This window comes from Bos mutus, chromosome 28 (genome assembly GCF_027580195.1).
Source record: "Bos mutus isolate GX-2022 chromosome 28, NWIPB_WYAK_1.1, whole genome shotgun sequence".
In the NCBI taxonomy this organism is placed as follows: Eukaryota; Metazoa; Chordata; class Mammalia; order Artiodactyla; family Bovidae; genus Bos; species Bos mutus.
In genome coordinates this window covers 41,937,534-41,965,511 of record NC_091644.1, presented here as the reverse complement: position 1 = coordinate 41,965,511, position 27,978 = coordinate 41,937,534, and the positions used below count along the sequence as shown (strand labels likewise).

At 41.7% G+C, this 27,978-nt stretch overlaps 1 protein-coding gene across 8 annotated transcripts in view; it reads right to left on the bottom strand.

Annotated features, from left to right (window-relative positions):
- The window catches only part of TTC13 (tetratricopeptide repeat domain 13), a 105,305-nt gene extending 77,460 nt beyond the window's left edge, over window positions 1-27,845 (bottom strand). For 3 of the 8 annotated variants that reach the window (XM_070364938.1, XM_070364939.1, XM_070364942.1), the window contains exons 1-4: window positions 27,502-27,843; window positions 9,796-9,890; window positions 6,201-6,276; window positions 2,780-2,850 (exon numbers count right to left, since the gene is read on the bottom strand). In XM_070364938.1, the coding sequence (XP_070221039.1) occupies window positions 2,780-2,850; window positions 6,201-6,276; window positions 9,796-9,890; window positions 27,502-27,766 (507 nt within the window). In that variant the 5' untranslated portion in view covers window positions 27,767-27,843. Of the gene's footprint in view, window positions 1-2,779; window positions 2,851-3,864; window positions 3,964-6,200; window positions 6,277-9,795; window positions 9,891-27,501 lie in introns of those variants that run through there. The other 5 variants (XM_070364941.1, XM_070364943.1, XM_070364944.1 and 2 more) reach the window with 3 other exon arrangements.
- Between the last annotated feature and the right edge of the window lie 133 nt (window positions 27,846-27,978).

The following is a 27,978-nucleotide window of genomic DNA, read 5'->3' as shown; positions in this document are numbered from 1 at the left end:
TTACTGGGTTAATGCTCCCAACACTGGGGACCTGGGTTCAGTCCCTGGTCAGGGAACTAGATCCCACATGCTGCAACTACAACATGGCACAGCCAAAAAAAACACGGGGTTTTTGCACATGTAGGAGGCCCTGCAAGGAGCAGATGGGTGTCTAACAGTTGACACAATGCACTGACAGAAATGACCCTCCAGTGATCCTGGGCTGAGTCCTAATGAGGCAACTCTCCATGCTTGGAGAGATACTTTATCCCTCTTCTGAATACTGGACAATAAAAATAAAAAGTATTGCTGGGCTAAAAACCAATTTCATTACTGCAAGACAAAGCATTGCTACCTTTGCCAAAGGGAGAAAAGGAAGAGCACTTAAAGAATGGTCATTCTGTGAGAATACAATTAAAGAGACTGACATGTAAATTCGGACTCACGATAAGAAAAAGAGTTTTGGTTAGAAGAGTTAGAGAAGTAGCAATAACTGTTCTTTGGACATTCACTCCCACCTGGTTGTAGAGTTCCTTGATGAGATTGGCTATCAAGAATTTGAAGAAATCAAATTCCTCTTTCGTAGGAATTATGTGCACCAATTTCATAAAGCCTAATATAGAAAAACTACATCCAGAAAAGCAGGATCAAGTCTTATTAAAATTTAAAAAAGAATTTTATCATTAATATCAAATCTTTGTATTATATATTTATTGCAGTCATATAACATAAAGAAAACGTGACAGATTTTCACCAAGCTCTATATGGATGCCTCTAAACTTGCTCCTGCTTATTATTCCAGTGTGTCGTGAAAATACAATTTTCCACATGTCTTATGATGCAGAAAAGGCTGGGAAGAACCAAAACAAAAGGGAAGAGAGACATCACCAGGAAGAGCACCAGCAGGAAAGCCAAGGCACTGAGTTCCGTGTGAAGACGTGCTATGAATGAGGACACAGGCCTGTCTTCCATGGGCCTGGAGCATCTGAACTTCCTACTGCTCCCCTGACTGCCACTCCTGCCCCATCAGTAGTCTGGATCACCAGAAGCTGCAGTCTAATTTATACTCCACACATTCTCAAAGAAAATTCTATCAGCTGAAAGCAACCCAATGTAGACTGATGAAAATACTATATCAAACTTCAGTATATTAATATCTTTTCTTAGCACAAACAGAAAAATTCTGATCTACTTTCTGAACACAACTGCAAGAGAAGTTTTACAATAATAAATGGACACCAGAGATACTATAGAGTCATTAAAATAATAACTGTAGAGAAACACTGAAAAACTTTATAAAATTAAAAAGTGAAAAGTAATACAAAATAATATATATATATTCAGTCTATAAAAAAAAAACACATACTTTGAAAAGGTCATAAACAAAAAACTTAAATAATGTTAGAGTGGCAGAATTAAGAAATTTTTTATTACTTATTTTATTTAACATTGTTGTGTTACCTTCAACTAGACAGATAATATTTTTCAAAAAGCTGAATGAACTGGTAAGACATCTGCAAGCTCAAACTGCTATCTCCTGGTTGCTATCATAAATTAACTGGTATGTGCTCTTATAAATGTATCAAAGCTCCCCTTTCAAACCAGTGCTTTCTTACCTTTTTAAATATTGCAATGCTAAACAAAAGGATGATTTTTAAAACTTTATAATCTACCCATTGTACTTTAAACTCCACTGAAGAATATTATCCCATATGACCACTCAAACACACAGCCGGTTAGATGCAAGGAGTTTAAAGTAATAACTATAAAAACATCTTATTGATTATTTGAGAGTGAAGACTAAGTTATCAACATAATTAATTCTATGTTTGAAAAGAGAAAAGAAGAGCAAAATTTTCAAAACTGAAATTTTAAAATGTAATCAGCCTGCTGAATTTTAAACTGTCTACTGGCTCTTATTGTATTAGCACAGACGAATAAGCCAGAATGGTACTTTGAGTGGCTGAAATTAACTGAGCACTTACTATATGTGCCAGGCATCTAGTAAAGTACTTTTTAAAGATACTTCATTTAAACTGAACTAGAATGTTTTTGGAGGCAGTTATTATTGTGCCCATAATCCAGGAGGTTAAATAACTTTCTAGTGAGCAGCAGAGATAGATTAGAACTCAGGTATTTCTAATCTTACTTGACCATCCTGAACAGATAATGGATAATGGCCAAGCATCTACCAGAATACAGTTAAATAATGACCCAAGATATATGGACAATAATGTCAGGCTGCATTTTACAGGTCTCCTATGCAGCTCTTATACTGAGGTATTTAAGCACTTGGTCTGAACCAGACTTTAACACAGCCATCAGTAAGCAGAGGTCCAATGCTCCTACTGAAGGGTCTTATACTTTACGGTGAGAAACAAATCCATGAGTGGACTTAACCATGCAGATCAGCACCTGCACAAAGAGTAAACATCCATAATTCCAAGAATTTCCAGTGTCTGCATCTCATGAGAGATATCAAGGTAGACAGTAAAATGAACTGAAGCTAATGTTTATCTTTCTGAAACTTGCATTTGAATCTCATCTCTGCCTGTTGATGGTGGGGAGACTACAAGCAAATTGCCTGATCTCCTTTAAAATGAAGTAACGCTGCAAAGATTCAACGAGAGCATGTTATGAGGCCTGCACCACCAAGAAAGGGCTCAGTCAGGGCTGATTTCCTTTACTTTCTTGTAAAATCTTAAAATCTATGATTTATTGCAGCAATTTAGTTACACATAAGTCCATATTTTTGTCATTACTATAAACTTGCAATTATATGATTAAGAAGAAAAATTACCTGAAGCATTGTTGAAAAATGTCTTATTGCTTCATCATAGAGACCACTGCCAATCAGCACATACGCAATAGCTGGGATAAAGAAGACAGAAACATTAAAGGAATGAATAAAGGATTTCAGACCGAAATAGGCAACTAAATTCTCTACCAAATCTTAAAAGGCAGCTCCAAGGACTAGAAGCAGTTAAAGGAAACTTAGAGTTAATGAGATGTAATTGAATTCTCCTGCCATTTGGTATTTGCTAGTCAGTCTAGTTCTATCTAGGTTTAAATTATTAAAGCCATCTATAAAACATCTGCCTGCAAAAAGCAATTATCTTTGTCTAAGCCCATCACTCGGTTTCAAATACCAAATAATCTTTATGGTATTTCCTATCTATATTTCAAAAGAGCTAGTAATAAGCCTGCATAATATCCATATAACATGGCAATGTGACTTTACTATGAACATTAGAAGAAATAAACAAAGAGCATCACATATCTCAATATCTGCAGGTGCTCAATTTACTGCCAATTACCTACTAAGAACAAAAAGAGAGGTTCCAATTACCATAGTATTATATAAGCATTAACATAATGCTTAACTGTAGGTATAATTCACACCACTGCAGTATGCAGTTGCAGTCTTTTCCCTAGCTCTTCTATTCAAAACACAGTCAAAACATTACTCAAAATATACTCTAAAGATCATAACAGTTTTTAATCAAACTGCTTATGTCAGTGGTATTTTGAAGTTAGAGTCAGGACAACCTGTTAAAACATGGCAGTATTTTGACTAAACTTCACTTGTCCAAAAAAAAAACCCAATAAATTTTAATATTCTAGAATATATTTCCACCTGCAATATTTGCCCTAATTCCCTAAAGCCCCAAATATTTCTGAAAAATTTATTCTTAATTCAATATTTGATCTTATTTGATCTATTTCTTTGCAAAAAAAAAAAAAGCTTTATTGTGACCCTCTAGTTTAAGGACACAAGTGTTCAAGAAGATGGGCAACTGAAACTTTTAATGTCATTCAGTTTAAATTCCCTGACAGTAAAAAGTAGTAAATACATTAAATGCAGAAAGAGATTTTATAACTAACCTCAGAAAAGTAAAGTTCAAAACACTGAGCATCATAATAATACAAGAGCTCTGGGATGCATTCTTCAACATGAAAAGAGGTCTGTTTTCATCCTAATTTCTTTGAAAAGATAATTAAAGTCAAACTCATATTCAGAATAACAGGAGTGGATACTATTCAGATAGTTGTAGCAGATAATGGGCTAGCCAGAGACCTCTTTGGTGGGAATCAGGAGCATTAGTAGTAAAAATAACAATAACAATAATAGTAACATGCACTATATTCTTACTAGGTGCCAGGCACAATCCTAACCATTTACACGTATTGGAACTCAATTACTGTTTAATTGCAGTGAGCTAGGTACAACTGTCATCCTCATGGGCAGACAAGGAAGTGAAGCATTTAAACTGCTGAAAGACAACACGCAGTGAGACCAGGAAGCAGGCTGCCTGGCTCTAGGACCCACCATCCTAACCAACATGCTACCCCGAGAAAAATCAAGGCTGCATGGAAACTACTGCACACTGGGCTGGACTGAAAGATGGTGTGAATCCCTTGATGACTGGATGAACAGGGACTAAAACATAAAACTTTTTTTTTTTGAGTGCAGGAAGATACTTTAGAAAGCCAAGATTTGGGCTCAGACTCTCACCCTGTGACTCACCGGCTGTGTTACCACGGGGAAATTGTTCTCTCTGGGTCTTGCTTAACAAGCCTGTGGAAAATTTTCTTACATTCTTTCAGATCTAAAAATTTCAGAATTTCCTCTCTACCTTCTCATAATCAGTGAGTATCTATTGAATGAACAAATGAATGTGACCCATAAAAACAAATACAGCTTTAGCAGATAAATATTACATTTAGGAACTTGCTTAAATTGCTATTCATGGCCAAGGTGTTGAACTCCTTTCAAATAAAATCAAATGCAGCTCTCAAATCTTTCCATCTAAAAGTAGATTTTTTTTTTTTGAGAAAACCCTCAGGTAGCCCAGTGATAAAGAATCTGCCTGCCAATGCAGGAGACATAAAGAGACATAGGTTCGATCCCAGGGCTGGAAAGATCCCCTGGAGGAGGAAACGGCAATCCACTCCAGTATTCTTGTCTGTAAAATTCCATGGACAGAGAAGCCCAGTGGGCTACAGCTCATGGGGTCACAAGAGTTGGACATGACTAGCACATATATATGCATTGAAAAGTAATCTAAATCTTGTACAAAAAAATTACTACTAGGATCTAAATTTAGTTATGGGAGCTCAAAGACATAAAGAGAAAACTAGGATAAATGGAATCTCCCAGAAATTGTTATTAACCAGCAATTCCACATCTCCTTGCAACATGTATGCTTACAGAGGTCATTTTTCCAAAAAAAAATAAATACTGACGTTCAGAAGATCCTAAACCAGCTTGGAGCCTATACTATCCCAGGATGTACTAGGATTACTCTTAGAGCATAGGACAGGCCTGGCACATTTTACACTCTTAATTCATTATTTAATAAATGAATATAAGATTGAATCAAATTCAAGGATTACAAAGGAGACCAAATTTGTGATGCCTTAAAGGGTAATTCTCAAAGCTTACTCAAAGAATATAAATAAAAGGTGGTTAATATTTTCAAAATAGTGCTCAACCTTAACATAAAATGGATATGGCAGCAGAAAGGATAAAAATAATTATGTGTAAATCAGACAGAAAAATTTCTTCAGGTGCTTTGGGCTACCAGGAGCACACCCTTCTGTGAAATCTGTCCAACTGCACTCTTCAGTCCTATATTCAATTTGCTTCCACTCCTTCAAGTGTGAGCTGATTAGGCAATGATGGAGACACACCCAAAGCATATCAGACACTGGCGAAACCAGGCTGTTTCAAGACACGCCTTGAACAAGCCAAACAGCATGACCCATTTGCAGATCAGAATGAGCTCAATCTTCTATACCCACGAGTCTGGACCAACAATAACTGACTGGCCCTATGAGTAAGACTAATCAAGCCTAGCTACGTTATGACACAGAAGACTAAATGAGGTGTGGTTCTCTTCTGCTTTCACTTCTATGTTGTTCATATTTGATGACAGTATACAAATAATCTTTTAAGGGATGCTAATAGCTCGTTAGAACTCATACCATAATTAATTTCCATAGAAACACTGATTCCATCCAGACCTTTTATTTTATGACATAATAAACATCAAACCCTGACAAAGGCTGAATGCCCTACCCAAGATCAAACAGCTCATGCTGTTTGATGAGAGCCAGGCTCTGTGTCCTTTCTGCCTCACCACCCTGCCTACCCACTCTACATCTAATCATAAATTCTAGGCAAATGTCCCAAGAAAAGTCCCCAAGTCAAGCCTCACCTAATTCTTCATTTGTGCTGTCATTATCAGTAGCAAATGGGAATCTCTTTTGTTCAGCAATAGACTTGGCCTGGCTCTGAAATAAAGACAAACATACATTTTAGCTTATCTTAAATGAAGAGAAACTTACAGTGAAACCTGTATTTAAAACACTTAAAGTTACATTTAATTTATATGGAAGCAAGAAAACACTGACATTCAGTCATATCAATGATGTACTTTAAGACACATTTTGTGCTGTGACCGACTGAGTGGTTTTCGATTTCCAGGAACATCTATCTTTTTACTTTCACGAGGATTCATCTTCCTGGCTGTTTCAAAGCTCCCTCCACAGACTATTCAATGACGTCGATCACATTACAAAGATCAGATTCTAGTGACTGGTCTCCAAAGTGGCTTGATAACAGAACATTGCTTTGTAAACTGTAAAGAACTCTTTAGAAGTAAGAGACACAGGTTGTACAGGGATGACACCATAATAGGGCCAGTAAAACCTGACCAAGAAGCAAGATGCGCTTAAAACAATGCATAGCAGGCAATGAACATAACCATCCTGCCTGACACAGTACAAGAAATCACACAGACACACATATGCACACTTGGCATAACAGCTAAAGTAAAAGTGGAAACTAGGGGAAAACAAAGTAGAGTTAATTTAGTAAGTGGAGTGATTTTACAGGCAGTAACGGTCCAACATACAAAATGATAGCTCTGTTGTGCTCTGGAGACAAATCATATCTGATGATGCAAACAGCCGTCACTTTGTCAGAAGGTTTTACTGTCGATGCTATGGTATGATATGCTTAGTCTACAGGATACAGATTACAATGAGAACTTCATATCAGATTCGTCTAAGATACGATTAAAACTTGAACACAATATAGACAGGAAAAGCTAGGATGAAACTATAAAGATGTTGCTTTTGGCAAAACTTCAGGATCAGAACTCAGTGACATCTCAATTATTTGAATTCCTCTTTTTTTTTTTGTTTTAAATCTACCATATCAATGCCTACAGGCAGGTATGACAGTCAAATATTTCCCCATGGGTGACTCTTCTGACTGATGGGTATGCTCTTTAGCTAATGATTGGCTCTCATTAGCCGCAATCTCTTGGGCTTCACTGACTCTACAGAATAACAGGCATTTCCACCTATTTTCCCTATACTCTTGAAGTCCAGACTGATGTTCAGATACAGAGTGGTTTTTGGTTTGCCTACAAAACAGGCCAAGAATAAGCTACCTCTGGTTAGAACATAAGTTAGAAGATACAGCTCAGAAAAGCATCCCACCTCAGAGGACTTGGGACTTCATTCCATTCAGGACCCCAAACAAAATGAAAAAGAACTCTACTCCTTTGGGAACATTTACACTTTATTTCTTCAGTAAAACCTTGATGGCTAGAGAGGAACTCTGTCAGCTCCTTCTTGCTTTGCTCCACAGCTGGGAGCTTCCATACAAGGGAACCAGGTTCCGTTTCTTTTGAAGCGACAGATTGGACAACGCGTGAGGGCAGCACAGCGCTGTATGCACGGCCAGCCGGGACCAGACACAAGTCCTTCCTCCTTACCACCTGCTCACAGACAAACACACAGGTGTAAAACATTTCTCTAATAAATGAATTGTGTAGAGTCAAGGAAAGCAGTCTATGCTGCTGCTGCTAAGTCACTTCAGTCGTGTCCGACTCTGTGCGACCCCATAGATGGCAGCCCACCAGGCTCCCCCGTCCCTGGGATTCTCCAGGCAAGAACACTGGAGTGGGTTGCAATTTCCTTCTCCAATGCATGAAAGTGAAAAGTGAAAGGGAAGTCACTCAGTAGTGTCCGACTCTTAGCGACCCCACGGACTACAGCCTACCAGACTCCTCCATCCATGGGATTTTCCAGGCCATGAACAAGGCTTTTTAATACTTTAAAAACCTTATTATTTCATCCAGTATTCAATGAGGGTCTACCATTTGCCAAGCCTTCATGAAAAAGATGGGATGAAAACAGAAATGAAATCTCATGAAAATAAATTATTTACCAAGAAACCTCTTGAATATACTGAAGTGCGCACAGCGGAGCCGCGATGGGGGCGCGCACAGCCGGGCGGGGGCGCGCACAGCCGCACAGTGGCACGCACTGCGCGGACGGGAATTTAAAATATATATATATTCATACTGAAGAGCAGATCTGAGTTTAAAGTGTTTTTATTTTACTCTATAACAGAAGTGGGCAAGAAAAGTGTAATATGGACAAATTATCTTCCTGATCAAAAAAGAATCTCTCCCACTTCTAATATCACACCTATAGATATCTCCTGTGGACAAAGTGGGCAGCTATTATCAGAGTAGTTTAAACACAAAGCCCCACACTGCTAGTAGGTTAATTTTAATCCACCTTTCAGGTCCCTGCTTATCTTTCAAATCCTGAAAGCTGTCTTGCCTGGTTTCCCTGATATCTTCAGGAATACTGACCCTTTATTTTTCCTTCATATATTTGCACAACTGTACTTCTATATTTATTTGTATAATTATTTGATTAGTAGCTAAAGGAGCCCTAAGTCCTGGGGCCAAGGTTATTGGGCTTACCATTCTCTGGCTAAGTACTTATTTAGCACAACACTAGGCACAAACAGGTACAAAATAAATACCTGAAAAATTAACAGATAAATGAATAGTTTAACTCCCATATTTTCAACCTAGGGAAAACAAAAGGCCTAGATTAATAAGTTTTCTCCCATAGGTTTCTAGCTAGTGCCATCTTAAACTGAAATGCAACTAGTAGCTAATATTTGAGTCAGTGAGAAGGTCCCTAATAACTCATAATCTAATTGCTTCTCCAAGACGGGGATTAACCAGTTTCTACTCAAATGTCTTCAGTGATGGTTACTCACTACTTCACAAGTTAGCCCGCTCCGGTTTTGGACATGTTTTTTTCTATATCAAGTTGATGGCTATGCAATGATTTAGGTATAATCAGTTGACCATTCACTAGCTTGCAATTTCTACCCATATTCTGCAGTTCTTCCATAAAAAGACAGAGCTTTGTCTGGAAAATAAAGAGTATACTAAAGGGAAATTCTGAAGCAAAAGAAGCAAACAATCTATGTGGATGTTGAAGGAAAAGGTCTGGAGGAAAAATGTTAACCTTGGGCACTGCAAGGAGAACAGCCTCACAGAATTAAGTGTGACCAAATAACCCTTGCGCCTTGAGGCAGCTGGGCTGCAGGGGGACACACACGCACAGACAGGGACACAGTGCCAGGCGCTCATCTCCGGAATGGAGCGGTGTCTTGTACCATTTAGTTGGTACTGATAAAAAACAGACATAAAAGATACACAGGCAAGGCTAGAAAAATAAGATTATACTACACCTGCAAATCATAAGGCGCCTAGAAATAAAGTTATTTATTTTTTATTCCTTGGAACTTAAAAGTAAAAAGTCCTAGGTCCAAGTCATAAGACATAATGATTCAGTGTGAATAAACAACAGATGACCTATCTTTATTTTATGCAACTCAATTCAACACCTGGTTGATAAACAGAGGCCATCTCTGCCTTATAGAACTAGTATCACTGTGTTTCCAAAACAGGAGGCACAAAAGATACATACCAGAATCTTTTCAGTGTTAAGGGAAAGCAGAGAGTCACAGGGTGGTGATCCTTTGGGTTCACAGTCGGAGTCATGGAAATTCAAAAAGGATGACTCTGAAAAGCAAACAGTCCTTGTTATTCTCCTCACTTTAGACTTATGGCTCTTAAGCACTTAACTATGCACTGCAATGTGAAGAATCCACAAAACAAAACAAAAAAAATGATAAACATAAACAACATTAAAAGGAACATCCCATCTTTCAAAATCTTTACAAGTGGGTAACATTTTATAGTTTTCCAGAATCTTACACACCCACCAGTGATTGTCCTTGCAACAACACACACAGTGGTTAAGATTCTAACATGGGACACCTACTATTTAGCAGCGTTTACCTAGAGCCAGACATCCTGGAATGTGAAGTCAAGTGGGCCTCAGGAAGCATCACTAAGAACAAAGCTACTTGAGGTCATGGAATTCCAGTTGAGCTATTTCAAATCCTAAAATATGATGCTGTGAAAGTGCTGCACTCAATATGCCAGCAAATTTGGAAAACTCAGCAGTGGCCACAGGACTGGAAAAGGTCAGTTTTCATTCCAATCCCAAAGAAAGACAATGCCAAAGAATGTTCTAACTACCGCACAATTGCACTCATCTCACATACTAGTAAAGTAATGCTCAAAATTCTCCAAGCCAGGCTTCAGCAATATGTGAACCATGAACTTCCAGATGTTCAAGCTGGTTTTAGAAAAGGCCGAGGAACCAGAGATCAAATTGCCAGCATCCGTGGGATCATCGAAAAAGCAAGAGAATTCCAGAAAAACATATATTTATGTTTTATTGACTATGGTAAGCCTTTGACTATGTGGATGACAATAAACTGTGGAAAATTCTTCAGGAGATGGGAATACCAGACCATCTGACCTCCCTCTTGAGAAACCTGTATGCAGGTCAGGAAGCAATGGTTAGAACTGGACATGGAACAACAAACTAGTTCCAAATAGGAAAAGGGGTACGTCAAGGCTGTATACTGTCACCCTGCTTATTTAACTTATATGCAGAGTACATCATGAGAAACACTGGGCTGGAAAAGGCACAAGCTGGAACCAAGATTGCCGGGAGAAATATCAATAACCTCAGATATGCAGATGACACCACCCTTATGGCAGAAAGTGAAGAACTAAAGAGCCTCTTGATGAAAGTGAAAGAGGAGAGTGAAAAAGTTGGTTTAAAGCTCAACATTCAGAAAACTAAGATCATGGGATCTGGTCCCATCACTTCATGGCAAATAGAGTGGGAAACAGTGGAAACAGTGGCTGAATTTATTTTTTGGGGCTCCACAATCACTGCAGATGGTGATTGCAGCCATGAAATTAAAAGAAGCTTACTCCTTGGAAGGAAAGTCATGACCAACCTAGATAGCATATTAAAAAGCAGAGACATTACTTTGCCAACAAAGGTTCGTCTAGTCAAGGATATGGTTTTTCCAGTAGTTATATATGGATGTGAGAGTTGGACTGTGAAGAAAGCTGAGCGTGAAGAATTGATGCTTTTGAACTGTGGTGTTGGAGAAGACTCTTGAGAGTCCCTTGGACTGCAAGGAGATCCAACCAGTCCATCCTAAAGGAGATCAGTCCTGGGTGTTCATTGGAAGGACTGATGTTGAAGCTGAAACTCCAATACTTTGGCCACCTGATGGGAAGAGCTGACTCATTGGGAAAGACCCTGATGCTGCGAAAGACTGAGGGCAGGAGGAGAAGGGGATGACAGAGGATGAGATGGTTAGATGGCATCACCAACTCAATGGACGTGAGTTTGGGTGGACTCCGGGAGTTGGTGATGGACAGGGAGGCCTGGCGTGCTGCGGATCACAGGGTCGCAAAGAGTCGGCCATGACTGAGTGACTGAACTGAACGGAACTGAACGAGAGGTTAAAAAAAGTCACCAAGAGAAGAGCAAAGTTAAGCCAGGAAGACCTGATGTTGAAAGGTATGTGCTAAGGAAATTTCCAGAGGTTAAGAATCTGCCTGCCAGTGCAGGGGACAGAGGTTCTACCCCTGGTCCAGAAGGATTCCACAGGCCACAGGGCAACTAAGCCCATTTGCCACAACTGAGCCCACACTGTTGAGCCTGGGAGCCACAACCACTGAGCTTATGTACTGCAACCACTGAAGCCCTTGCCCGGGAGCCCATACATCACAACCAGAAAGGAGCCCCCACTCACCACAACTGGAGAAAGCCCACGTGTAGAAATGAAGACTCCACGCAACAGAAAAACTAAATACATAAATTTTAAATTTTTAAAAGATATGTACCCAGGGTCTAGTATCTAGAATATAAAAAAATTTGTAAAATTCAACAAAAAAAGGACAATCCTATTTAAAAATGAGCAAAGGACTTGAATTGGCAACTCTCCAAAGATATACAAGCAGTGAGTACATGAAAAGATGCTCTACATCATTACTAATTAGTGAATACGAATTAGTGAGGTACCACTGCACACCCACTGGGATAGGTACAATTTTCTAAAATGGGAGATCACAAGTGCTGACAAAGATAGAGAAATGAATCCTTGTGCAATGTTGATGGGGATGTAAAATGGTGTGATCACTGTAGAGTTGGGTGGTTCCTCAGAAAGTTAAACACAGAATTACCATCTGGTCCCACTACTGCACTCCTAGGAGCATACCCCAAAGTGACTACTGGGCCTCTAACAAGTACACATACGCACATATTCATAGCAGCACTACTTACAATAACCAAAAGGTGGAAACAGCCTAAATGTCCATCAACAGATAATGGACAAACAAACTGGGATACATATATACAACAGAATATTATTCAGCCTTAAAAATGAATGAAGTCCTGATACGTATTACAACATGTAAGAACCTCCAAAGCAAAAACTAAGTGAAAGGAACTCGACACAAAAGGTCACGTAGAGTATGATTCCGTTTATATGAAATACCCAGAATAGGAAAATCCACAGACACAGCCTGTGCCTTGGAGGGGAATGCCGTAGGAGTTTACCTTGGAATGATGGGACATGTCTTAGGGTAACTGCACTAACCAGTGTACTAAACACCCCGAGCTTGTCCACTAGAGAATGGTTAACTTTTTGTTATGTGAATTTTGCTTCAATAAATTATTTTTTTAAATGTGCTCTAATTCAGCAGTCATGTTCAAGGAACCACATGAACCAATTTAGCTGAATTCTCACTTGAGCCCTGGTGGAGAGCAGAGACTGAAGCCGGAATGTTAAGTCTCACAAAGCACAGAGGGGTTTCAAGGATGGATGGGTTCAGACTGGGGTGCAGAAAGGGGAGGAGTATTCCAGGCAGGAGGAGTGGTATACAAAAAGACAATGGCAAGCAAATGCAAAGGGGCAGTGGGCTGACAACCCTAGCTAGGAGGGAGCTGCTGCTGGAAAATAAAAAAATATGAGTTTAAAAGGTAAGTGGTCAGACTAGGGTAAGTAATGGACCCAGAGAAAGACTTTAGTCTGACAAGAATGAAGAAGCAGTAATGCTTGTTAATCAGTAGTTGAGTATGCGTTAATTTATAACCTCTCTCTCCTACCTTTTAAAAAAGGTACAATTTGCGAACTTACCACCCACTGAGCACTGTGCTAAAGCACTGCACAGACATTGGCTGTATTCCAACAATCCCTCCACTCTGTGGGATTCTTTTCAGTTTCAACAAATAAACATCTATATAATTTAAAACAGCTATACAGCATTCCATTGCATAGAATTTAACCACACTCCTCACATTGAATACTTAAGATGTCCTTTCTTATTTCCTTAATATAGATACTGTTTCAGCGAGTATCCTTGGGCTATATTTTTTGCAAATTTACCCAACTGGGCAATTAAAGTGTAACACATGTAATTGCTGAGGCAAAAATTCTAACACTTTCCATTATATTGCTCCATTTCCATCCCAATACTTAAAAGTAATTTCATTCCTGTTTGCAGTGTATAGCATCACTATCTCTCTCTAGAGTATTGCCATTATTTTCACCTTTCCCAATCTGAACACAGTACTAGTAAGAGTAACCTTTTGATTTATTGGCCATTTGTATCTCTTTGTAAATTCATGTTGTTGTTGTTGTTTAGTCGCTAAGTCATGTCTGACTCTTTGCAACCCCATGGATTGTAGCCTGCCAGGCACAAAGTCCATGGGATTTCCCAGGCAAGAATACTGGAGTGGGTTGCCATTTCCTTCTCCAGGGGATCTTCCTTACCCAGGAATCGAACCCACACCTCCTACATTCGTAGGTGTGTTCTGTACCACTGAGCCACCAGGGAAGTCCAAATTGCGTATGTCCTTTGCTAATTTGTAAGTCATGTGATCTATTCTGGTCTAAGATATAGGGAATAATTTCTAATTATCTATTTTCCAAATGGTTAGCGAGTTGCTTCAGGGCCACTTATGAAATTATCATTTCAGTTGAACGCCACCTTTATAAGACATTTAGACACTGGAACCTATTTCTGCTGCTGCTAAGTCATTTCAGTTGTGTCCAACTCTGTGTGACACCATAGACGGCAGCCCACCAGGTTCCCCTGTGCCTGGGATTCTCCAGGCAAGATACTGGACTGGGTTGCCATTTCCTTCTCCAATGCATCACGCATGCTAAGTCACTTCAATCGTGTCCGACTCTATGCAACCCCATAGATGGCAGCCCACCAGGCTCCTCTGTCCACAGGATTCTCTAGGCAAGAATACTGGAGTGGGTTGCCATTTCCTTCTCCAGGGATATATTTCTAGAGTTCTTTTTTAAAAAAATCTTTGAGATGATTTATGTGAAAGTGAAAGTCACTCAGTTGTGTCTGACTCTTTGCGACCCCACGGGCTGCAGCACGCCAGACTTCCCCGTCCATCACCAACTCCCGGAGCTTGACAGTGAAGGCAGATCCGAACAAAGTTAAGGATTGACAGATGAAGGCCCATGGGAGACTGGCAGGACTGGGAGAGCAGTCCAGGCAGAGACACAGCCTGCTGTCAATCTTTTGTCTTCTTAATTGACTAGAGGTGAATATTTTACCTCCACATTATTGAAATTTTAACTGCTCTATTAATGTCTTACAGTGGATCACTGTATCAACTACACATAATTATATCAAAGTCTTTTTACTATTTACTCACTTAGCATCTTATTGTACTGGATAAAACCTCCCCAAAGTGCTCAACACTAGTGATAAAAGGCACCCCAGATTATTCTTGACGTTAACATGTCATTTGATGACCCAGAATTTCCTCAACTTCTGACAATAATTCTTTTTCATTTAACATTTTTAAACATCCAGGGGGAAGCTGCTCTATGTAGCTATTTTGAGATTGATATATTTTACCATATAAAGGAAGAATTCTCCGCTTCACCAAAAATTTTAAATCTGGAAAGCTGACTGAAATTTATCAGGTGATTTTTGGATATTTCTCTATGCTAATCGTATGATTTTTCTCCTTTGATCTATCAAGTGATCAAAGTTGAACACTCTTCTGTACTTCTAGAATAAACTAATTGATCAAGGCAGATTATTCTTTTATTTGCTGGCTTTAGTTTACTAATATTTCACTTAGGATTTTTATAACTATGTTAACAGCTTTCTTTCCTTCCCCCACTCCCCAACTTTATCGGATTCTGGCATCAGTGGTTTTGGTGGTTTGGTAAGGTCTGTGATAGGAAAATAGTTTGTTCTAGTTGTAACTAGAGTTGTCTGGCCTAGGAGGTTAAATTTGTTCTTTAATCTAAAAATATTTAATTCACTATGGAGTCAACTATCTTCTAGTAATAACCCTACTGCTGCTAAGTCACTTCAGTCGTGTCCGACTCTGTGCGACCCCATAGACGGCAGCCCACCAGTCTCCCCCGTCCCTGGGATTCTCCAGGCAACAACACTGGAGTGGGTTGCCATTTCCTTCTCCAATGCATCAAAGTGGAAAGAGAAAGAAGTCGCTCAGTCATGTCCGACCCTCAGTGACCCCATGGACTGCAGCCTACCAGGCTCCTCCGTCCATGGGATTTTCCAAGCAAGAGTACTAGAGTGGAATAATAACCTAGTTGTATTTAAATGCTATAGATTTCCATGAAATTAGGAAATGTCTGTTTTCCTCATTGTTTAGGTCATACAAGTAATTGAATTGTGATTACTGCAGAAATATTCTCAAAACACATTACACAATCTCATTTTTTTCTTCTACATCATTTTTCTGGATATTTCTCTATTGCTTCATATTTTTAACCTATTAGCAGAGATTTCTATGCAGTTGTCTCTTAAATCTAATGGCTTCTCCAGTGGTGCACATATCCCTCATTCATTACACACAGTTGCATCTGCTCCCTATTTACATGTTAGCCTTCTCAGATTGATCTACTTTATTGTTTGAAGATGCAGCTCTTGGATCTATTGACCAATTTTAGTGTTGCTCTAATTCATTTATTCTGGCTATGTTTTTTTTTAGTCCTGCAATTTCCCTTATTTCCTCTTCTAGTTTCTCAAGTTTAGTATCCAGTTCATTTATTTCCTTTCCTCTTTAATACTAAGATGCCACAGAAAGCTTCAGCAGGAAGATCACTGATGGTGGTGACAGGAGGATTGGAGACTGGAGCGGGAAGGCCAGGCGGAGGCTGTGACCAGTTAAAAAGCAGCAAAGTCCCAACATACGTAGAGGCCACTGAGTTAAAAGAGGGTCATGGTCTAAAGACATATGAAGTAAAAAGGACAAGGCTTTTTGAGTAAAACTGGGCACGGGGGGAGGAAAGAGGCATTATTCCCAGTCTGTGCAGCTAGAGATTCGGAGCTGTGCCAGGAACTGAAGTTGGGAGTTTAGGAGGAAGAGTGCTTTTAGAGGGAGTAAAGCGCTACCTCTGAGCTTAAGCAAGTGTTCGTGAGATGCAGGAGCTGTCTTGTGTGTAGTAGGGATTTCAGAGAAAGAGAGAGCTACAGATATAAATTTGATAATCATAAGTGGTGGATGATTAAGCAGGTAGATCTCTAAGAAAGCTTAGGAAGCTTAAGTTCAATGAGAAGGAAAGAGCTGACTCTGATGGAGACAAGATATTTAAGAGGCAGAGGGAAAATAAACTTGGTAATTTACCTTTTTCTGAGGAGGGATTTTATAATTGTTTCTTACAATTGTTCTACATCTTTGTCATAAAGGTACACGGAGTTACAATGATTCCTAAAGGGAAATACAGTCGATCCTTGAACAACACAGGGGTTAGGGGTACTGATTCTCCACGCAGTTAAAAATTTGTGTATAACTTATAGTTAGCCCTCCGAATCCGCAGTTCCACAATCGCATTTACCCCACAGATCATGTGGCACCATAGCATCTCCTACTGAAAAAAAATCCACGTGTAAGTGAACCTGCACAGTTCACACCCATGTTGTTCAAGGGCCGGCTGCACTGGTTTCTTCTCATTTTTCTTGACTAGCCTTGCTAAATTAGTGCCTAATTAATGTCTGTATTTTCAAAGAACCAGCTCTTCTTTTAATATTTAAATCTACTCTTTCCCTGGCTTCAAATGTGATTAGTTTGGCAGCAAAGTAATAGAGTGGTTCAGAGCACAGGATGACTCAGATTAGATGCCTAATTGGCTGTCTGACTTTGTGCAGGATTTCTCTTGAATTTCTCTTAGCCTCAGTTTCCTCATTTGTGAAACAGCAATGAGTACCACCACACACCCTCATAGGGCAATTGTGAGGAATGGACATAATGTATACAGTTCACAGAATGACTGTGAAATGTTAGTATATACATCTAGGCTAAAACTGCTGGTTCTTTCCTGAAAATTTCTTCCTCCTGCTTTCTTGAAGTTTATTTTGGCCTCCACAGTACTTTACAGCTTTCAAAATAATTTCACAAACATTTTTTTTTTGATGCTCCACTCTCTGAAACTGGTAGAACATATTTTGGGCTCATTGTACCCAAGGGGAATGACGATCAATGTTAATGGACATGTTCAAGGTCACAAAACAGAGAAACAGTGAGATGAAGGTTTGCCACAGCTATGCTCCAGGATACTCCATGGACAGAGGTACACAGCACATCTGTCATCACTCATCACACCAATGCAGGGTCCTAGTAATCATTTACTGCAGCAATGCCATCCAACTTCTTTTTTCTCCTAAGCCATATACATAGCCGACTTTAAGAAGAGTGTCTCCGGTGAAGATATGGGACCTGACTGTAGGACATGGAGACAGTGTACACAAACATCTTCTTTGAGGAATTCTGCGGTAAAAGTAAACAGAGAGATGAGGTGGTGGCTGGAAGGACTTGGTGGTCCTGTCTGTGCTGCAAGATGGAAACTATTATAACCATTTGTATGCTGATGCAAGATGTGAAGGAAGGACTCTGGGCACAAGGAGAATGCTGCACTAGGCTGAAGCAGCCTCCACGGCAACCGGACCACAGCTAGGTGGGAAAGCGTGGCAGTTCTCTCCTGATTGCTTCCTTCTCAATCAAGTAAGAGGAGAGCATTACCTCCTGCTGAGGAGAGACGTGTCTCTGGAAGGAGAGTGCATGTGACACACATTCCCGTCCTGCAAGTAAAACTGACGGAAAGCTTGCCAACAGCAAACCCTATGGCCAATCCCTGAAGGAAAGTGTTTTATAAGGAATTCCAGAGCTGCTGCTGTGCTCATCATTTGACCACTTCATTCTAGGTATGAAAGATGGTGGGCCTGGTTCATCTGAACACAAGGATGACTGGGCTTTTCCCATGGAGGAGCTAGAACTTGGAAGTCAAGTGCCAGACATTTATTGACAATTGTAGTCCCAACCGTAGGATAACCTGTGGTTGGAGCAGCTACCTGAAGGCCAAGCAGGTGCTACATGGCTTTAAGTTATAGTACCTTTGCTTTGATCAATTTCCACATTTGTAAGACAACCACTGGTGATGATGAAATTGGGTCCCCCTAACACCGAATTGTCCTGCCAGTTTATGATTAACCTTTCTATTCAAAACTTTATTCTCTTTCTCATTCTGCCCCTGTTCCCCTCAAGACTGAGGAGCATCAAAGAAAAGTGGGAGTTGTTGAAACCAAGTATAAAACCAGGTACAAAAGCCCCTCCATATACCCTTTTTCTTGTTTGTAGAAAAAAGGCTTTAGTTCCCCAGGTGTTCCCTGAGTTTCAAAGAGCAGATTCGAGCAGTAACCATTTAGGGAAGTGAGGGAATACAGAAACTAAGGAAAAGCAGTCAAGCAAGGAAAGTTGTTGTTATTCAGTTGCTAAGTTGTGTCCAACTTTCTGCAACCCCATGGACTATAGCAACTGGTTTCTCTGTTCTCCACTATCTCCCTAAGTTTGCTCAAACTCATGTCCACTGAGTCAGTGATGCCATCCAACCATCTCATCTTCTGAGGCCCCCTACTCATCTTGCCCTCAATCTTTCCCAGCATCAGGGTCTTTTCCAATGTGTTGGCTTTTCACATCAATGGCCAAAGTACTGTACCCTCAGCATCAGTCCTTCTAATGAATATTCAGGACTGATTTCCTTTAGGATTGACTGGTTTATCTCCTTGCTGTCCAAAGGATCCTCAAGAGTCTTCTCCAGCACCATAATTCAAAAGCGTCAATTCAAAGCAAGAAAAGTAGCTTAAATAATAGTTCAGCAATAAAAGTCCCAGTTCCTCCTGAAGGGATATATATAACAATCTGATGCATATCTTGGAGATGTTCTGCAGAAGCAGAGAGCCCACCCAGGTGGAGGATGGTGACTGCCTGCTGACAACAAGCCTGTAGCCCCAGGCTGGCTGGACCAGAAGGCTGATGATTAAGATTTTCAAAACATCACCTAATTACCTCACCATCAACCAATCAGAAGAAAATCCACAGCCTATAACTCTCATCCCAAAGGTTGCCTTTAAGACCCTTCCCTGAAAGCTTATGGAGAGTTTGGGTTTTTTGAGCATAAGCTGCCATTCTTCCTGGCTTGGTGCCCTGCAAATAAACACTGAGCTTTCCTTCATGACAATCCAGTATCAGCAGATCAGCTTTGCTGTGCTATGGGCAAACAGACTCAAGTTCGGTTCGGTAACAGAGGTGCTGTATATTAACTTCCTGGAGGGTCCCAAGTGGTATTTTCTTTCAAACTGTAATAACAGGAAAAGTAGTAACTGGGGAAATTCTCAAGAATTTATATATTTCTTTTATTCTAATATTATTCATCAGTAATGTGTAATTACTGAGATTACTTACCTGAGATGTGTAAGTTATCATAAAACAAATTGAAAATAGAGGCTGCCCACTGAGAATTAAGATTATAAAGTCAACATAATTAATCCTCTAGAACAAGGATCTGCAAAAGCCATCTTAAAGAGAGAATGGCTTTTTAGCAAAATATGAATATAATCTGATTGAAGCTCACATATTAACTCACATGAAAGTATTAACACAGGTACAGAATGTAAAGGAGCTGGTCAGTTGCACAGAATGGAAAAAGAAGCATGGAAGCAAATTACGCAGCACCAATTCAAAAACAGAATAGCGTGGCAGGTGCTGCAGGCAACCAACAGGGCAGCGGGCCTTATCCACAAAGGCTGATCATTTAGCCTGGAGTTTAAGCTGGACTGAAAATGCATCTGATGCTCAAGGCGTACTTTTACAAGCTGAAGACTTGTTCATAAGCCCACACCTACTGTCAAACATCATCATCTCTACTGGGAAGCTGAAGCAGATCTAGGCAGTAATGTGGAACCATTATTGACAAGGAAACATGGTGTCACTTAGAACATCCCAAACACAGGCAGAAAAAAGTCACAAAAGAAGTCAACTGGTCTCCTGTGCAGAAGTGGCGCCAAGTAGAGGGCAGACCTCCTGACACAGGACCCCCGGGTGTCCATGTGAAGAACACGGGCACCCGAGCAGAGCCCATGCACTGTGCCAGTTCCTGAATCAGAGATGAAGCTACAGCAAGTATTTCCCAGTGAAACAAGGCTGACACAGAATAAGACTATCAACTCGCTTAAGAACAGATAGCAGTTATTGGTTTGGGGTTCTGTCTGGTTACATCCATTACTCAGTTTGTGAAAACTTAGGGAGCTTTACACTTGTGATACAAGCATTTTTCTGCATATGTCATATTTCAATAAAAAGTGAAAAAAAAAACGACAGCAGATGGAAAATGTTGGAAAGCATTAACCCAAAGTGAAAAGTATTAAAATTCTGCTTTAATACATTTTGTACTTATTCTGTCTGCAAGATAACAAGCTTAAACAAAAAGAAAAGATGTCCTCTTTGAAACACTACATTATGAAAAGGAGATGCTGTATAAGTTGGTCAGTCAGCCAAATATTTACCAAGTGCAAAAAAGCCAAGCTGTATCTACACACTGTAAAAGACACTTTTTGAAAAGTTTTTATAGAGAAAGTGCTCTGCCACTTCCCGTAGTCATGCTCCATGCAGTTAGATTTTAAAACCCAGGCCATGTATTTTTTGCCAGCATCCAGAGGGGAAAAAAATAACCCTTGTCATCCAAAAGTGAAAGTGTGAAAGTGTTAAGTCACTCAGTTGTGTCTGACTCTGTGACTCCATGGACTGTAGCCCGCCACACTCCTCTGTCCACGGGATTTTTCAGGCAAGAATACTGAAGTAGGCTGCCATGCCCTCCTCCAGGGGATCTTCCCAACCCATGGATTGAATCCGGGTCTCTAGCAATGAGGGCAGATTGTTTACTGTTTGAGCCACCAGGTCACCCAAAGCAGAACACATCTACCAGCATACAGAAACTTGTAAAAGATAAAAGTAATTCTTAATGACAACAGCTCTACAGAAAAAAGCTAGTGAGTATGGAAATACCATTTGCAAATACCATGGTGATTGTAGCCATGAAATTAAAAGACGCTTGCTCCTTGGAAGAAAGGCAATGACAAACCTAAACAGCATATTAAAAAGCAGAGACATTACTTTGCCGACAATACTTTGCAGACAAAGGTCCATCTAGTCAAAGCTATGGTTTTTTTAGTAGTACTGTATGGATGTAGAGTTGGACCATAAAGAAGGCTGAGCTCTGAAGAATTGATGCTTTTGAACCGTGGTGCTGGAGAACACTCTTGAGAGGCTCTTGGACAGCAAGGAGATTAAACCTAAAGGAAATCAATTCTGAATATTCATTGGAAGGACTGATGCTGAAGCTCCAATAATTTGGCCACATGATGCAAAGAGCCAACTCACTGGAAAAGACCCTGATGCTGGGAAAGACTGAAGGCAGGAGAAGGGGACGACAGAGGATGAGATGGTTGGATGTCATCACCAACTCAATAGTCAGGAGTCTGAGCAAACTCTGGGAGATTGTGAAGGACAGGGAAGCCTGGAGAGCTGCAGTTCATGGGGGTCACAAAGAGTTGGACACGACTGAGCAACTGAACAACAAATGCAGATACCATAGGGTATCAGCTTCACTGGGTGCTCACTACAAAGAACCACCCCTAAATCAGATGATTTTCTGAAAAATGCTGCTCACCCTCCCAGTGATCAGTGGCCTGGGCTGGCGGAGGTAACAATACACGGATCTCTTCATCATTCCAAGCCTGAACCTCTGTGCTTGAAATAAGCTAACTCCTTTACACTGGCAAATTTGTTTGTGTGCTTTAAAAAGATCAGAAGAGATCAGCCACAAAACCGTGTATGATAACACCGAAAATCGGGGCCAAGGGAAGAAGGGGTCAAGGAAACACTGCAGCTGAAAGGGTTACTTACAGCTGCCATGACTGGGCATAAAACTTGGCTCTCAGCTTCCCCGCAGCCAGAACAAAAGAGGAAATGGCTCTCATTACAGAAGCTTCCCTCTATTGATTCCTTACCACCTTGAAGACACAGCCATAATTTAAGGCTGTGAGCAATAAGATCAATTTCATGTATTTAAAAAACCAGTTCCTCAATTAAGAAAGATATCATAAATACTGACAATCTTTAAGTCTGTCTGATTGTCAAAAACACAGAGCTACATTCACAACCACTTCCTTGTTTATCTGGCAGTTAAAACTCCCAAATCAGACAGACACTAATATTTGGTTCTCCATAAAGAACGGTGAGAAAATAGAACTCAAATCTGGGATTATTAATTTCAACAAACTAAAGAAAATTACTTCAGGTTGTGAAGTAATTATTGGACTTGACTGAGGCATTAAGCATGGACAGTTGCTAACACCACCAGCTGGATGAAGGTGGCTATCTGAAAATGACCATAAAGACATCAAGGACTAAAACACCTCACCTAGGAGTAGACAAAAAACTCTCAAGAAGACAGTAGCAAGAAACCAACTCACATAAATTTACTGTTCTATTAATACATTTTCAAATAAGGAAAACAAAAGTATTTTTGAATCAAGTACTATAAGAGCATACGTTTTAACTAAAATACAGCTGGACCTTCTATAAAGAACACGTAAAGACATATTTAATACAGATGAATGCCGCACTGGAATGAGATGCAGCTTAACTTTGGCTGAAGAGCAGAAATGAAAACCTGATTTCTTGAATCAGTGGACAAGTGACAATTTAACTAAACCTTACTTTACCGGATCTGTGATTTCAGGGCGTCAGGTTAAGGATACCTCGGTTCCCTGATGACTCAGATGGTAAAGAATCTTCCGGATTTGATCCCTGGAAGATCCCCTGGAGAAGGGAATGGCTACCCACTCTAGAATTCTTGCCTGGAGAATCCATGCCAGGCAAAAGAAGCCTGGCAAGGCTACAGTTCATGGGGTCACAAAGAGTCAGACAGGACTGAGCGACTAACACACTTTTAAGATTTCTCCAAGTCTCACTCCATCCGAGTCTCTGCTCGTATCACCTTAGCAGAGGCCTTCCCAGGGCTTCTCAAAGAAGCATCCCCACAGCACTCTGTTTCTGGAGGTACTTTTCCCCAGGCCTAGTGCATGCTGATTCCTTATTCCAGCAGAACACAGGCTCCAGGGAGGAGCTCAGCCAACTGTGCTGTGACCCCAGCGCCTCCAACACTAAGGAGCATCCAGGAGGCATACAGACAGGTTTTCAGTTAAATAACAGACCAGTCCCCTCTACAGTCCAAAATGTCAGATTCAATGGAACAATCCTGCACATATATAAACATAAAATTCTAGGACAAGCCACCTAAGAGTATAACTCTCAACAAACAAACCTAAAGGGCATAGGACTTTATCAATAATATTAGTAAGAAGGTGGCACTAGGGGTAAAGAATACTTCTGCCCATGCAGGAGACATAAGAGACACAGGTTCAATCCCTGGGTTGGGAAGATCCCCTGCAAAAGGAAATGGCAACCCATTCCAGTACTCTTGCCTGGGGAATCCCATGGACAGAGGAGACTGCCAGGCTATAGTCCATGGGGTTGCAAACAGTCAGACACGACTGAAGCAACCCACACAAATTATACTAATATGCAAATATTACTGACAAGTAGTTCACAGATAGGCTAGGTTCAAACCCTGGCTTGACTCTCTACTGAGTAACCATTCTCTTTGCCTCAGTTTCCCCATGTAAAATGGAGACAAAAATAATTCCTACTTCAGTGTCAAGCACTGTGTTAAAGAAGGATGCAGCGTTGACAAGTATAAAACCAGAGGAAAGAATTAGGAGTAAACTTCGGTTCCTTTCTTCCCACAATTCCAAACTACAAACGGGGCAAAGATAACAAGGAAGGGGAGGAGCATTTACTTTTATTTAAAAAAATATGTACATTACAGCATTCATTTTTTAAAAGAGTAGGATGATTTTCACCATAGGAAAACAGAGTATCAGAAGTTTGAGGCTATACATGCTATTCAAACAAAATGCAAAATGTAAAAACGTGCTAGAGGAGAAAAAGTTGAAGGGGGGCTAGGGAACAGGAAAGCCAGGCTGAGCCCCATGGCACTGAGACCACCCAAGCTTGTCGTCTGGGCAACTGGGCTCCCCGAGGCTGCTCCCTGAGGCCTGGATTCCGGCCACTGTCCTCTCCAGACCGACAGCTCCCACCAGCCATTCTCCTCAGCCCTACAGTCACTGAAGTTTCTGTCTTTAGAGAATACGTACACAGCTCATCCAAAGGTGTGCAGATTCAGGCTCATGCAGGCATCAACTCAGTTATTTATATCTAGCAGTAGTGGGAAGGCTTCTGAAAAGCCACTGTAAAGCCTCTGAAAAGGGGCTGGCTTGATTTGGGGCTGGACAGTCCAGTGACATGATTAATAGTTGGTGAGGTCACGTCTTGATTTTGAATAACTGATTAGTTCTGGATCCTGACACTTGCTTAAACCTGATACTGATCATCTAGGAGCTTCGGATGCAGAGCATGAGCCCCTCAGGCTATGATCTGGCTCGCTCTAAATCCTGAATTTGTTGCTACATCTGTTCTTCTTGGAACAGAGAGGGATCAAGGTAGGTTTCACTTGCTTCTACCTGGTTGTCTAGGACAAGGATGGAGAAATGAGAAACATTTGGGCAAGTTTCTATGACAAAAGAGAGGGCTTCTGTCACACACAACACTAGTAACGCCAACCGGAACACCTGGGGACCCATAGAGCATAAGCAGTTGACCCTGGCAATTACTTCCCAGGTGACAACAGCAGCAGCCAAGCCACTTCGGCTGCTACTGGAACATTCATGTCAGCCCAGGGGAGGCTATCTGGAAGACTGAGAAAATAAGTACTACGTGGAGGCGATACAGAGAAACATTTAAATAATGCTTAAAGCCTCTATTCATCCTCTGAAGCAGAGACCATTAGGCTCTGTATGTGAAGGCATGGAGGATGAACAGGATTCTTCCAAATGCCCTGGTTCTGAAAACTGACATTTATCATTTGGGGGAAAAGCATAATGCAAGTCAGAGTTGGCTCCAATGAGGACTCTTAGCCATTGGCATAAGCCTGATGCTACAAAATGAAATGTGTCACCTAGATCAACAAAATCAACTGATTTCATAATTAAACTGATTTGTCTCTTTCGTTGCCTAGAATCAGGGTCTCCTTTAGCCAGTGAGCACCATATGAATATAGGAGGGAAAGGAAGGAAAGGTTTATGCACTACTTTCTATATGCCTATAAATATTACAAATGTGTTTTCCTAATTATAACCACTGAGTGTTTCAGACAAATTTTGTCAGGAGTCTGACTACCTGGGCTCCTCCCTGTCCAACTGTGGGCCCTCAGGAAAGTCATGATTTCACTGTGCCTCCGTTTTCTCCTCCTAGAAAAGGAGCTACCATCCAATGACATAGTAACCAGGGCTCTAACAAGCTAAGAGAATTGCCTCACCAACTTAAAGTTCTTAAAACAGCACCTGGCACACAGCAAGCACTGCAAAAGTGCATGACAGCTATTTCTCATTTTCCTCACAACATCCTTGTGAAGAAAAGGAAACCCTGTCATTAGGGAACAGTCTCCAATTTACAGAGGAGGCAATTATGCAAAGACAGGCAATTAACCTGATCAGAGTCACAGAAAGTGACAGAGGTAAAAGCTATTCTCTTTCCACTGTGCATTTATGCTGTTACTGGCCACGGCCTACTACAAAATACAGAAGTCACATAACCCTCAGTGAGTGAGACTCCCTCAAGGAAGTCAGATTGTGGTGAAAGGAAATCACACTGTGCTAATCTCGACATTTCATCTCAACCAAAAATACTTATCGTCTTCCTAGGTAAACAATGCTAGACTGCTGTCAGGCCATAAAACCAACCAGCCAGCTCCTATGAGTCAAGCAGACCCCGACGTTTCAAAAGCAAACCTCAAGGGAACTCACACAGGCCAAGAGGAAAGAGGAAGGAGAAGGGAGGGGATTGAAAGGTAAAAATACCCACTTAGTGAAAGTGTTAGTTGCTTCACTTGTGTCTGACTCTTTGCGACCCCATGGACAACTGTTGCCCACCAGGCTCATCTGTTCATGGGATTCTCCAGGCAAGAATACTGGAGTGGGTAGCCATTCCCTTCTCCAGGGTATCTGCCCAACCCAGGGATTGAACCCAGGTCTCCTGCATTATAGGCACCAGGGAAAAAAATGGACATAGGTACCCTGCCTCTACTGAGACCAGTAGTGCCCAACCTAAATGAATGAGCTGACCCAGTGCCAAGACACACACACTATGTCTGACATACATGGGAGCCCACAGGGCTATTTTTACTCTCTGGGGACACCTGACAGATCACAGGTCAGTCTTAAACATCTGTCAGTGAACAGATAAAATGAGGTTACTCTTCTGTTCCCTCCTTTTTCCCAGGGATCAAATTCTCGGAGGCTATGTATAATACAAAACCTCAATAGGGACGTCAGGAAATCTTATTTCCAGATCTAAGATGAGCCAGACATCCCTGCTCCGGGCACGGGACTGGTCCTTTTTGCTCCTTCTCTCGCTCACACAACACCCGCAGGGGGCCGGAGCAGAGACTGAGGCTGCCACGGGCCACCTGCCATCTACTCCTCCACCCTTTGGAAAGTTGCTAGGGCTGCAGAGAGCCCGCCCTGGCCTCGGGAGAATGCTGCCAGCTTTTTTCACTATTCACCGCCCTCCCCAAGGCGGCCTCAGGAGGAGGGCGCGCAGCTGCGTGGGTACGAGCGGCGGGAAGCGGCCCTGGTGCAACATTTCGAGAAGCCGGCTCCCGCAGGGATACACGCCGCGGCCGGCTGCAGCGAGGCCAGGGCGGACGGCACCGGCGCCGAGGCCCGCAGCCCCTACGGCCCAGCCGCGCCGGCACTCCGCCGCAACCCTGACGCCCGCCCGCCGCCCCCCACTCACCGCCGCACTCGGCAGAGTACTGGTCCCCCCAGTCCCCGGACTGCGGGCTGCAACCGCCGCCCGCCGGGGCCTCCTGCTGCTGCCGGTGCTGCAGCTCCTGCTTGAGCAGGGACAGCGGCGAGTAGTGCTCGGTGGCTAAGGCGCCGGGTCCTGGCCCGGCAGACAGAACCCCCAGCAGCAGCAGCACCAAGACGCTCCGGGCGGCGTCCGCGGCGGCCACAGCGCCGCCCCAGCAGCCGCCGCAGCAGCAGCCGGCAGGTGCCATCTTCCCTCAAGGCGCATGTGCGGCGGCCCTCGCAGCACGCTGCGCCCTCCCAGCCTTAACCCGCGGCGGGTAGGTGGGCTGTGGCAAGGGGGCCGAAGATGGGGTGGTCATAGCACTGCCTGCTGGGAGTTGTAGTCCCAGCTCAGCCTAGCCGGAGCGCCCCGTTTCGGTGCTGGGACTGCGAGTCCCAGCAAGCACCGCCGGGCGCAAGA